This window comes from Notamacropus eugenii, chromosome 5, assembly GCF_028372415.1.
Source record: "Notamacropus eugenii isolate mMacEug1 chromosome 5, mMacEug1.pri_v2, whole genome shotgun sequence".
In the NCBI taxonomy this organism is placed as follows: domain Eukaryota; kingdom Metazoa; phylum Chordata; class Mammalia; order Diprotodontia; family Macropodidae; genus Notamacropus; species Notamacropus eugenii.
The window spans coordinates 383007894-383021037 of NC_092876.1; the positions used below are offsets into that span (position 1 = coordinate 383007894).

The window sequence follows — 13144 nt, forward strand, 5'->3', positions numbered from 1 at the left end:
ACAAGTACGGTAAATGTTAGCTTTGATGGGGAGACACATGAATGGGTTTGGAGAGCAAGGAAAAAAGCCCACCCCCCTCAAAAAAAACCTGCCAGTCATCAAAGCCTATAAATGTATGTAATTAAAGAGAAATAAGTCAAACACACAGCTGAAACATCTATTTTCAGATGGTATTTTAATTACAATTTAGATTTAAATAAAGTCTCAGACTGTTAGATCTAGAAAGGTTGGACTAGATGATCCAAGTTTCCTATATAAGGCAGCTTAAGATGCTGCAAAATTAAATGACTAATCCAAGGTAATTTGCCTTGTAGAATTAATGAATGTTGGAGTTAGAAGGAAGCTGAGGAAAGTGGGTGGTGACAGGGACAGAACTGAACAGAAACTTTGAGGAAGGCCCTCAAAGCACTGATCTGATCTCGTAGGGAATATTTTGTGAAAAAACATGGACAGGAATCCTTAAAGATAAGAAGACACGGAAGACCCCCTATTCCTACCAGTTTGTAGAATTAGGCATGGTAATACAGTCACTACAATGTCTAGCAGAGTCTGTTACACACATAGGAAAAAGTCAATAAAAGTGGATTAAATACTCACTTCTATTTTTCAGTTGAGGTAACTGAGGCAAACAGAGGTAAAGGAACTTGCCCAAAGTTAATATAGCTAATGAGTGTTTGGGTCTAGATTTGAACTCATGGACACTGGACATGGACAATCTGGGAAGATTTAGATTCCTGAACCTAATGTATACTGGATCTGAACCCACTTATCACTTCTAGAACCAATCCATCCCTACAGAAATAGTCTCTGAACAGGAGATTCAAGGATACATTAGGACAAATACTGGTGATGTCCTAAAACATGGCTGAAAAGCAAGAAAAATACATATCTTCTTATAACACCTCCCCTCCCCGTGTGCCCTTATTAGCTTTGGTTGTAGGGAAATCATTCATTGTAGAATCCCTGACTGAATTTGTTACTATTAAATAATTTCAAATGCTGTTAAAATATTTATATATTAGTGGGGCCAGGAGTTCTCAAATTGTATCTTCACATTGATCATCATTTATTTATGTCCATTTGGAATAAAGAAAATTGAGATTTGTAAATGTCTTTATATCTATACCCTGATTTTACAGATCAGAAAAATGAGGTTCAGACAAATTACTTGTCGAAGCTCCTCAACCTTGACGGATTGAGATTGGAACCTATTTCTCTTGACTCCAGAAATGTTCTTTTTCCCATAAGGGAAGAGGCCAGGTTTTAAAACTTTGTATAAAGGAATTGGAAAATGAAATAATCATAAATCTTAAACTGTCTCAAGATTTCATTTTATAGCAGTGATTATGTAAGTGGCAGCCCCGGTGTCTTCACTGTGGGAGACCTATCCTTAGAAGCTCTATCATCCAACTTTTCTAAATGGATCTTACCACACCTGCTTCATTCCACTGACATCCTACAAATTAGCCTCAAGTCATTAGTGATAAATGGGTAGACAAAGCAAAGGTAGAATATCATGATTTTTACACTTTTAAAGATTTAAAATTTATAATATACCAACCAATCAGAGAACTAAAAGACAAGGAAAGCACATTAGGTGCTTTAAAACTCACTTTTAAAACCCTCAATTTTCTTTACTCACCTACTAGGGGGGAAGGATCAGGAGTACTGCTATAAATCAAATCCCTTAAGCTGCTGAGGCATAATTAGTAGCAATGTTTATTTCTACCCGTCTTACCTATACACCTCTACCAGACATAAAAGTAATTATCTCTCAAGGATGAGGGAGGATTAGCCCTTGGCTTCACTTCTGAAATTTAATAAGGTATATCAACAGTGGTGACCAACTATCATGTTGGCCTTCATCAAAATTGATAGAAGATCCAACCCAGTGACCATGAGATACAGAGAATAATTCCTATGGCTGACATAGCACCCCCAACAATGGAGCCAAAGAAGAGAAAATTCTACTCACTTTTCCTCCGCAATTTTGGGAGAAGGAACCTTTGGTAGCAGCTTTCTACGTTGCTGAGCCTCTTCTAAGAGATGTTCATCTTTGGGGAAGATTCCCTCCATCAGGTCCATGGTAGTTTTTATTTTCGCACTGGGATCCAGAATATCTGCAAGAGACTTATCCTTTCCTACAATTTCCCTGGCTAGTTCCTCTGACTTCAAGTCTTCTAGTGTCTTCTCTTTGGCCTTCATGTAGCTGACAACAGGGATAGATGCATCGCTGTCTTTCAAGTTGTACCCCAAGGCTTCAGCTGGTTCTGAGTCAGACACTCTGGCTTTATTCTCAGCCTCAGGCTCCACACCCTGCCTGGTATAGGCGCAGAAGCGTGAGTAGGACTGTTCAGAGGTGCTTAGAGTCTTGATTTGGTCTTTCTCCAAGCCACTGGGCAAAGCAGGAGGTTCCATGGTGCTCACAAGGTTCTGTCGACTCTCTTTCTCTGCGTGGCTTTCAGAGTGAACGATTTTGATGGGGACCATCTTCACCGTGGTGTTGTTATCTATGACCCTCTCAATTCTGAAAAAGAGAAAAGTATGTTTTATTTTTTTAAATGCAAATTGTTACTTGGGCATACGTTAGGACAAAAGATGAGTTCAGAATCCTCCAACTTTGTAGGTATATCCCATACAACCTGGACCTATTAGGTCTTCAGGTTTCCCTACCCTCCAAAATCTGTGCCAAACATACCAGGCATACTAATGTTTTTATAATACTATGAGAGCTACCAAGTACTTTTTCTACAAACCATGGCTTCTAATCTAATAAATAACTTAAAAGTCTTTTAAACTACTCACAAATGGCACGCATTAATTTGTTGGTTTTTTAAAAAGCTTCTTAGTAGAAAAATCTGGATTTGTACAGTGGGCAGAAAATAAAGGGGAACAGAGGGAAGGAGAGAGAGATGAGAAGAGAAGAGGGAGAGAAAAAATAAACATATCTGTTCAAAAGAGGATTGTTTTATCCGTGCCATCCTACGTTGGGATGCCCTCACAGTATGCTGCTAAGCCATTTGTATGAAAAAACAATACAGATGTATTCAATCAAGACAAGAGAAATTGTAAGTAATTAAAAAATAAATAAAAAATGCGGGATAAACAACAGCTCAGTTTGCTAGTTTACAATGGGTCCTGCATGTTCTGAAAGGAAAAAAAAAACAAAAAACCAAGAACAGATGCACAGAATTTGTTTCAAGATCAGGAAGCTGAAAAACTACTGCCATGATTTTGTGGGTTTGGTACATTCAGAACCAGGGAAGCTACTTCTGCTCTAATTTAAAATATCTGTTTCTCATTTTTTCAACGGTGACTGAAGGACACAATCGGCTTCCTTCCCTGCATGTTTGGGTGTGGTCCGCATGGCAAAATTTATTTGTTCTAAAGTTTCCTCCTGTTATTTCACAAGCAACAAATCACTGAGGATGTAAGCATTTTTAGAGTTATGTGTCAATATATTCCATCATCGATCACCTATCCTCCCCGACCATGCAAATGATCTCTTTGTCCTTGCAGACAGCCTGGCACACTTGAATAAGGAAGACAAGATAAAGAGAAAGGAAAAAACGTAATATTCTACTCTCAAAAACTTTCATTCAGGACCTCATATTCATCACTCCTTACTTCAGTTTATGTGGAATATAGAAAATCTGGATTTGTTCAGTTCTATCTCCTTCATTTTCCTGCTCTGTAAAATGAGGTTCAGATACACGACCTTTACAATAGCTAATGACAGACCTGGGCCTAGAACCTGTTTCTCAGGACTCTAGAAATATTCCCTTTTTCCTCCCCAAGAGAAAGGGGAGGAGGAAGGAAAATGCTAATTTTGGATTGTTTCCTAAAAGCGGTTCCTCTTTCACACTAAAATACTTATCTTTAAAGTAAGTGCAAAATACACAGTAAAAAAAATACTTTTTTTTTATTGTTTTAGTTCTTACCTTGCAAAATCTCCAAATCTCAGGAAATGACTACAAGATTTTGCTTTCTGCTAACTCTTAATCCATTCCCAAACACCATAGCTGTCTTTAAAAACTGACAAACTGCTCCAAAATAACCTTTTACCTTCCAGGACCCTAACCCCCATCCTTAAACAATCACACCCTCTTATCAGGGGCCCTCCAACACCAAATGCCTTTCTAGACCTGTTTAACTACATTACCAACCAAAAGGACGGAAAGTAAACAATGCGAAAAGAACAAATCATAGTGAAGAGTGTGCTATGAGAATTATTAAGATTCTTGTAGAGGCAAAAACACCTACTTGGTAGTTTTGCTTTATAAAAAAGATACATGCTGTTTACAGCAAAGGATATTAAACATCTACCTACTAAATAATTTAAGTTGCTTTGATATACCATTAATTGTGTTAGTGTTGAGCAGACTTGTTCATATCAGCAATACCTCTCTTATCTGGCTTAAAAATTAACGATTAAGATGGCTCACTCTAATATTGCCTTGGAACCCATGACACATATGAAGTGTGTTGAGTGGATCCTTTTGGTAAGACTTATTGTAGAAATATATACATTTCTCTCTCTCATACACACACACACACACACACACACACACGTGCGCACACACAAGAATCTCATAGCATGAGAAGCCATTCAAAGGTAGTGATCCATAAGAGTGCAAGGAGTAGCCACATAGATGACATCATGGATATGCCGAAGTGAAAAATAAAACTTCCTGGGAATCTTAAAAATGGAAATCAGCCCATGTTACAGGAAGGAACTAATGAAGCCCAACTTGGAAAGAATTATATTTCCCTCAAAAAAAGAAATGAATCTTTGAATAAGCCATGTATATAAATAAACATGGTTTGTGATAAACAGTAGAAGCATCAAAGGCATATTTTTCAAATATTTTCTTTCAGTAAGAAATTAAATTGAAAAAAAATTTTATTTTTAAAAAAAGAGATCAAATTGGGAAATGAGAATTAAAATACAGAATGGCTCTTATTTGGGGTTGTGTGTTCATCCTTCGCTGCTGAAGAAGACCATGCCATCAGAGAAATAATGACATGACTTGCACTTGACTTTGTTGTGAGTGAGGGAGGGCTGTGCAGGTCACCAGCCTCACTTCTCCTCCAGAGCCATCTGAATTCAGGGATCAGATATTCATCAGGATGAGCCAGGATGAGGCAATTGGGGTTAAGTGACTTGCCCAAGATCACACAGCTAGTGAGTGTCAAGTGTTACTTGGTGTTATCTTTGTGCCAAATAACCAGTTCCTGCCAAAAGCATCACCTTGGAAAATGCAGCAATACGTACTCAATGCAGGATTTTAGGATCCATTTAAAAACATGGGTAGGATTTACCTTGACCACTTATTTTCAACCAGTCCTAGTTACTTGAGGTTCCAGACTTTTTTTTTAACTTTTGTGTGTGTGTGTTTTTTTAATGATGAGAAGCCCTGCCAAGATAGGGATCTCTAACTGTGGAGGAAATACACAACAGAATTAACCCCCCCTGGGAATCTTAACAAAAAACTGACTGCCCTGCAATGTAACGCTTGATAACTGCACAACTAAGTACATTTTTTCCCTAGGAACAAAATTTCAAGGAGGTCACGACCCCTGGGACAGCTAGGTGGTGTGGCAGATAGAGTGCAGCGCCTGGAGTCAGGAAGACCCGAGTTCAAACTGGACCTCTGACTAGCTACGTAATGCTGGGCAAGTCACTTTAAACAACCACAGCAACGACTATTTGCCTCAGTTTCCTCATCTGTAAAATAGGGATAATAATAGCCCCTACCTCCCAAGATGGCTGTGAGGATCAAATGACATAATAATAACTGTATCTGGCAGTGTTTGGCACATAGCAGGCGATGTAAAAAGGCTTTTATTATTATAAGCTTACCACATTCCTTCAGACAGGTCAAACACAAACATGCAGCTTCACTAGAGGTCATTAAGAACACTGCAACCTAGTCTAACATGGAATCATTTCCACCAAGCATTCCCACATCATGGCATCTAATCGAGTATATATGACAGTCAGTTCCCAATTAGAACAAATAACGAATCTCTGAAGTGGTCATAAATATGTATTCAGAGTTGCATCATTTGGAGCTAGAATGGTATCAGTATTCTTTCTTATAGGCAGGATCAAATGAGCTATTTTAAATCTGACCAATGGTTCAAGAGAATATAATAAAATTACTCTACTACTTTTTATGAGCTAGGTAATAAATTATGTCTACCATCCGAAGAACAGCGTGGCAAAATTTGAAGAGACACACCCACCATGTTGGCTGCAGGGTAATGATTTTTTAAAAAAATTTTAGTAACCCTGAAGAATCATTTACATCAGGGAGATACTATGATCGATAAAGTTAGATGAAGGGCCCCAACTACAAAATCACAGCTTCTTACGTTACTGAAGCAGTATTCTCTTTATACAGATACATTCTTTAAAGTATATAGTTGATTTTTTTTTCAGAAATTAATTCATGGATTTGGAATTTCTGAACTTTCTACCTGATGATGGAGCATTTTACTCACCATCAATTTACTGCAAAGTGCTTTACTATGAGGTTTGGCACTGGCACGAATGAATTAGAATTTCTACTTTGCTCTGATAAAAAGATGGATCCTGTCTTGGTTCTTTGGATAGGTGGCTCTAGAAAGGATATGTTTCTAAAATGTTTACTCTGCAGAAAGCTGTTAATAACTCATCAAGACTTTAGATAGTGGAGCAGCATGCTCTTTCCTTCTCCTGCTCTTTTACAAACGAAGGACTAAGGCAAACGGGGTAAAGTGGCATGCCCAGGTCCACATACCTAGTAAGTTTCTGGGGCTAGATTTCCAGGCCTGGTGCTCTATCTGTGCCACCCACCTGCCCCTCTCTTGAGTTTGAACACTAGTAAAATGGGCACAAGCAGGCTGGGAAAGTGCTCTAGAAGCCTGCTTTGTTTTTGTTGTTTTGGGTTTGTTAGTGGTTTGAGATTTTTTTTTGCACATCATTGATCTGTTCACATATCAAATTCAAATTCAAAGCCTTCTAAAGTTTAAAGTGATTCAGTCTTGGTTCTAGCCACTGGCACATTGCATATATGTAATTATTTGTATACTGTTTCCCCATTAGAATGTGAACTCTTGAAACCAGGAACTGTTTTAGTTTTTTGCTTTTTTTGGAGGGGAGAAAGGAAAGGCAATTGGGGTTAAGTGACTTGCCCAAGGTCACTTGTAAGTGAGTGTCAGGTGTGTGAGGCCACATTTGAACTCAGGTCCTCCTGACTGCACTACCTAGCTGCCCCAGGGGACTGTGTTTTTATCTCTCTTTGTAACTACAGTTCTTGGCACATAGTAAGTGATTAATAAATGTTTGTTGAATGACTGACTTACAAGCTATATTATGCTCCTGAACTATATTCTGCAAACTGAAGCAGACTGAGATGCCATCAGGAAATTTTTGTGGATATTATTTTTCTGTCTAAAATACTAAATGTGAAATATACAAATATAGATTTTATGTGGCAATTTTTCAGTATAAAAATATTTAATTTCATCTATTTTGTTTTAAAGTTTCTATCATTATTGAGCTCTCCTGTTCCCCCTCCTCTCCTATGACAGATCTTAGCATCCTAGGGAGGGAGCCATGGCAAAGTAGTTAAACAGATGTCCTAAGATCAGAAAGACCTGGGTTCAAGTCACATACTGATTGCAAAATCCTGGGCAAATTACTCTCATTGCCCCTAAGAAAACATGTAATTTGTAAAGAAACTGTTGATTGGTATTGATACGGAGAATTCCTTTCTTCTAGAAAAGTTCCTCATATCAATAAAATCACAGATCTGGACCCCAGGAGTCATATTTGTTGGTTTTGTCAATATATTCCCAGTTTTAAAAGTGTTCCCTGTGACAGACTTAATTTTGGAGAGGCTGCTGTGAGTTGTGCAGAGGTTGTAATGTGCATGGGTACCATCACCATCATATAATTACCTTGCTGAGTTCTCATCCTGGACCAGCAATGGAGGTTTATCAGTCAGTTTTTGTGGAGCAAACTGAGGTGAAGGAGACCGAGACGATTCCATTCCAGATTTTGGCAGATGGCGGTATTTTGAAGACAAAACAGCTTCGGGCTTAAGATTTGATGTCTCTTCATTTAAGGGCTGGCAATCATTCTCTGAAGAAGCAGGTTGCCGAGAATCCTGCAGCTGAGCACTCGTAAGCTTTTCACTGAATGTGGAAGGACTCTGGGGAAGGGTCAGAGGATTCACATACACATCAGGAGAATTAGGAGACTGAGACTGAACAGGCCTGCTGGGTACTGCTAACAGATATTCAGAAGAGCTCCCAACAGAGGTGGTGGAGCAGTCCTGACGTCTGTATTTACTGGTGTCTCGTCTAGGAGGAGGCGGCCTCTGAGGTGCTGGACCCCGTCTTTTGCTGAACGGTGCTGAATCTATCCACCACGAGTCTTCTTCTCTGTCTTGTGAGGAGGGATTGACACTCTCGTTCTTAGCGTGAGCTTCAGAACAGGTCTGAAGGGGCACGTCAGAACCTTGGATCTCTTCCTTTTCGTTTTCTTCTGAATATCTATAATCACTAGGCAATGTTCCAGACCTGCCCCGGCTCTCTTGGGGCGAAACCAGAGGCTCTCTAGTGTGAGATGGCTCAGTGGATTTTGAATTGCTGCTTATAGCCAATGGGTCTCTTTTTCCTTCTGGACTTTCTCCCTGATGTTCTGTATCTACTGGCCTAAAAACAAAAGTAAAATAGTTATTAGCAAACTACTCTGTTCAGCATCATCTCCCACATATTATCACCCATGTGACAGTAACTTTCAGATAGCACCTGCCAATAATAACTGCTCTGACCCACTTAGAGGTTTAAAACCTATTCCCTCCATTCCTAATGTAACATGTGAGTCAAAACTACATGTCATACTGCAGTATACATGCATTTAACATATATAGCGTCATGGAATGCAATAATTTTATATAACTTAAAACAGTCATTCTACTTTTTAACTTTCTGTGAACACAACTTCCTGTGAAGTTTTGTGATTTCTGTGAAAAGAATTCCAAAAGAGCAAAATGTGACTCAATGGGAAGTTTTTGAAGAGTTCTTATTAACTGACTGACCTACCAGAAAATATTTATTAAAATGTGTAAGATTCATAAAACTAACTTAAAATTACCTTGGAAGATTCCTATTCTCTTCTCCAAAATGTCAATTAGCAAAAGAAACTTACAGACAGAACTTATAAACTTACTGATACATTGGAGTTGGGGGAGGAGGTGTAGAAAATTAAAGACTACTATTTTAAGAAGTAAAGACACTTGTAACCAGAAATATTCGTACAATATACTACAAATATATATGTACGTGTGTATATACATATATATGTATATCTGTATCTATCTGTATGCGTGTGTTGATACACACATATTTTGTGCATATGTCCAAGTTTGTCATGGCTGATGAATCAGCTAATTAATGTTCATCGAATCATCAACTATCAATAAGTACACTGTGCCTCTATTAATATTTCTGCTCCCCATTTTTCTCTTATAGCCCCTCCAACAGAAATAAACTGAGTTTCCCTTAGGCTTTTTATTCTCAAGTCTAACTACTAATTTAGTTTGCTGTTTTGTTGTTGCTCTAGTTTAACTAAAACTTTTTGATTTAAGAACTTGCAATGAGGAGACCAGCCACCAGTTAATCAACAGGATGAGAACCCAAGTTTTGATACAGATCACACAGAGGAATTAATTTTACTGTTACTAGACATTAGCCATGAACATTCAAGCAAAAGGCGGCCCTCGACACAGTCACCCTCCAGTCTCTAGTGAGAATATCTTAAAAATCACAGATGTTAGAGGTGAAGGGGAGCTTAGAGAGCATAGAGCCTAACCTCATTTTCTAAAGGAAGAAACAATGATTTAACTGAAATGACTTGTCTAGAACCCGGGTCTCCTGGCTCCCATTTACTGGACTTTCTAATAAAATACACTACAGTTCTCCTATTGATTTAGGAATTAGTCATCTAGACAGGGTCTAAAATGTTCCATCTAATCCTGATATTATACCACTTGATGGAATCGGATAGAATCGGAAAGGCTCCACTTTATTTCTTTTACTTTCAAATTCACAAACTACACAGGGGGAAAGAAACCATCCCTGCTCATGTCACATGAGCGTATCTGAAACCCCAAATCTTCTATTTTACTTATTTTCTGTTTTGCAGGGGTCATGGCGACAAGCAATCCAAGACCACCGTCTAGCTCAGGCCACAGACTCCATGTACATTTGGATATCTATCAGCACAGAAGGGGCGGTCATACCACACCATACCACACTGAAGGTCAATGGCATGCTAAAGGGGCAAAGAGAGCAAAGAAAGGTACCTCTGAGACCCTGAAAGAATGCACGTTTGCTCTTTGCTTAGAGGAGGCTGAAGAGACACAGTGAGCTTAGAAAAGAAGCTGAAACAGAAAAAGCAAACAGAAAATGCTTAAGATAACATGAACCCAACTTGAGGAAGTCAGCTCTCTTATTTGCATTAGGAAATACTAACAGAGGCTGAAAGTTATCAAAACAATACTGGCAAAGCAAAAGGTGATTCTGGGAACAATGCATAATCCGAAGAACATCCTGGTTATAAAAACACAGCAGAACACTTCAACACTGTGAAAATGACAATACACAAGGAGAGACAAGGAATAAGTCAAGTTTATTACACAGGTGGGTAGAATTTGATTCACTTCAACAGCCTACTTTCTTTAGTCTTAGGACAAATTCGTATAGGCTAAAGGGACTGAACTGTAGGTTGGTACCTTCTCTGAAACTTAATGGTCTTAGAGGGTTGCCTAGGGCACTGAGAGGTTAATGCCAGGGACACAGGCACTATTATTATTTTAGGTAAGACCTGAAAATGAGTCTTTTATCCACTATGCCAATTCACTGCCAGTAAATTATCACTTAATTTTAAAAAGCTCCTTTATTAATTATAACTATGATTTCTACAGAGTATGGTTCAATATTAGTGTTCTTTAAAAACACTTGCTTAAAAATTAGTGATTCCCTTCCTTGTTTATAAGATCATAACTTTAATGGATTTCACTGTACATTTGTGTGTGTGTGTGTGTGTGTGTGTGTGTGTGTGTGTGTGAGAGAGAGAGAGAGAGAGAGAGAGAGAGAGAGAGAGAGAGAGAGAGAGAGAGAGAGAGAGAGAGACAGAGAGACAGAGAGAGACAGGGAGACAGAGAGAGAGAGAAACCTCTTCAAACTGATCATTCTAAATGCTTAGGAACTGGCAAACATGAAATTCTTTTGCTTACAGACTTTACAGATAAACATTAAATCTACTATGACTTATAACCCAAAACCAGATCTATATGAAAATGTCCATTTAAAAAGTATTTTCTTAGTACAGTGTTTCCCTGCAAATTCAGAAAATAAATCTTTGGACTCTTTTGGCAAAGCAGAGAACTTACCTTCAGGGAGAAAGACAATGGAAAACTCAATACTCAGGTTTGCTAGCCACAGTAAGAAAGAACAGCATTGTTTCCTACTTTCTCTCCAGCACTTTTTCATATCATAATGCCAGGTATAGGATTTACCACAACAGTGCTTGATCTTTTTAAAAAAAAATTTTTTTTATTAATTGTACTTCAACCGGATTGGCTTCTTCTGTAATCCTATGTATTTTACTTTATGTATTTTGAGACATTATTCTGAGAAGGAATTGGTAGACTTCCTCATACTGCCAAAGTAAATAATAGGTTAAGAACCCTTGATATATACCATTTCTTAGAGCTAGTGAATTTCCAGTTACTGGAAGACAGTCCCATTGCTAGTAGACCAACAGGGTTCCTGGGCACTACCCATCCCTTATTGAGGAATATCCTCATAAACTCAAATTCAATAAACATTTTCTTCCAATAAACATTAATTAAGCATCTACTGTATAAAAACTACTGAAGAAGCAAAGACAAAAATATAACTGTCCCTGCTCTCAAGGAGTAAACATGCTACTGAATTATATGAAATACTAAGTTTTTTCAAGAGGTAGAGTGTTAATACCTGAGGAATCAAGAAAGGCCTTCAATAAATAGTAGCACACACGTGAGCTGTATCTTGAAGCTATCAAGAAATTTTATTTAGGTGGAGGAGAGGAAAAAATACATTCCAAACATGGGGGGAGAGGGGGAGAACACTTATACAAAGAGGCAGGAGATGGGATATCTGGCATGGGTAACAGGTCAGTCTGACCTGACCAGAAACTAGGTGCATGAGTGGGAATAATATTGTAAACTGGCACTTCTCTCCTTATTAGTGATTTAGAACATTTTTACATATGGCTAATGATAGCTTTGATTTCTTCCTCTGGAAACTACGTATACATATCTTTTGACCATTTATCGGTTGGAGAATGGCTGTTATTCACACAGTTCCCTATATATTTTAGAAATGAGACTTTTATTGGAAAAACTTGCTGCAAAGATTTTTCCCCAGTTTCCGGCTTTTCTTTGCATTTTGTCTGTACTGATTTTGTTTGAACAAAAACTTTTAAATCTTATGTTATCAAAATTATCGATTTTACCTCCTGTGACATTGGCTATCTCTTACTGGGTCATGAACTCTTCCCCCTATCTGTAGATCTCACAATGTAAATTCTTCAATGTTCCACTAATTTTCTTAGTATATCACACCTTAAATACCAATTTGGAGGTTACTTTGGCATATAATATGAAGTGTTAATCTATGCCTAGTTTCTGCCAGATGACTTTCCAATTCTCCAAACAGTTTTGGTCAAATAGTGAGTTCCTGACCCAATAGTTGGGTCAATATTGTCAACTGACCTTTTCTTCCTCCAGATGAATTTGATTACTTTTTTTGCTTTACAAATTAATTCTTTGGTAACTTGATTTTTATGGCATTGAATAAGTAAATTAATTTAGTTAGCAGTCATTTTTATTATTTTGGCTTAATCTACCCATGAGCAATTAATATTTCTCCAATTATTTAGATCCATTTTTATTTGTGTGATGTGAAGAATGTTTTGTAATTGTGTTCATATAATGCCTATGTGTGTCTTGGCAGGAAGACTCAGAGTAGTATGAAAGAATGGTGGGTATAAACTTAGGTTGTGATTTAGCAAACAAATCATGAATAATGACAGGACAAGTGG

General features: G+C 37.9%; 1 protein-coding gene and 1 long non-coding RNA gene across 7 annotated transcripts in view; one reads left to right on the plus strand and one right to left on the minus strand.

Moving 5' to 3' along the window:
- Nucleotides 1-13144, minus strand: part of SHROOM2 (shroom family member 2) — a 240094-nt gene that overhangs the window by 12071 nt on the left and 214879 nt on the right. For 5 of the 6 annotated variants that reach the window (XM_072614409.1, XM_072614406.1, XM_072614404.1 and 2 more), the window contains 3 exons: nucleotides 10359-10436; nucleotides 7948-8706; nucleotides 1976-2527 (listed from right to left, as the gene is read on the minus strand). In XM_072614409.1, coding sequence (XP_072470510.1) covers nucleotides 1976-2527; nucleotides 7948-8706; nucleotides 10359-10436 — 1389 coding nt within the window. The remainder of the gene's footprint in view (nucleotides 1-1975; nucleotides 2528-7947; nucleotides 8707-10358; nucleotides 10437-13144) is intronic. The other variant, XM_072614405.1, reaches the window with a different exon arrangement.
- Nucleotides 10504-13144, plus strand: part of LOC140506824 (uncharacterized) — a 28577-nt gene continuing 25936 nt past the window's right edge. Inside the window, exon 1 of the long non-coding RNA XR_011968102.1 lies at nucleotides 10504-10695. This is a non-coding gene — a long non-coding RNA (uncharacterized lncRNA). The remainder of the gene's footprint in view (nucleotides 10696-13144) is intronic.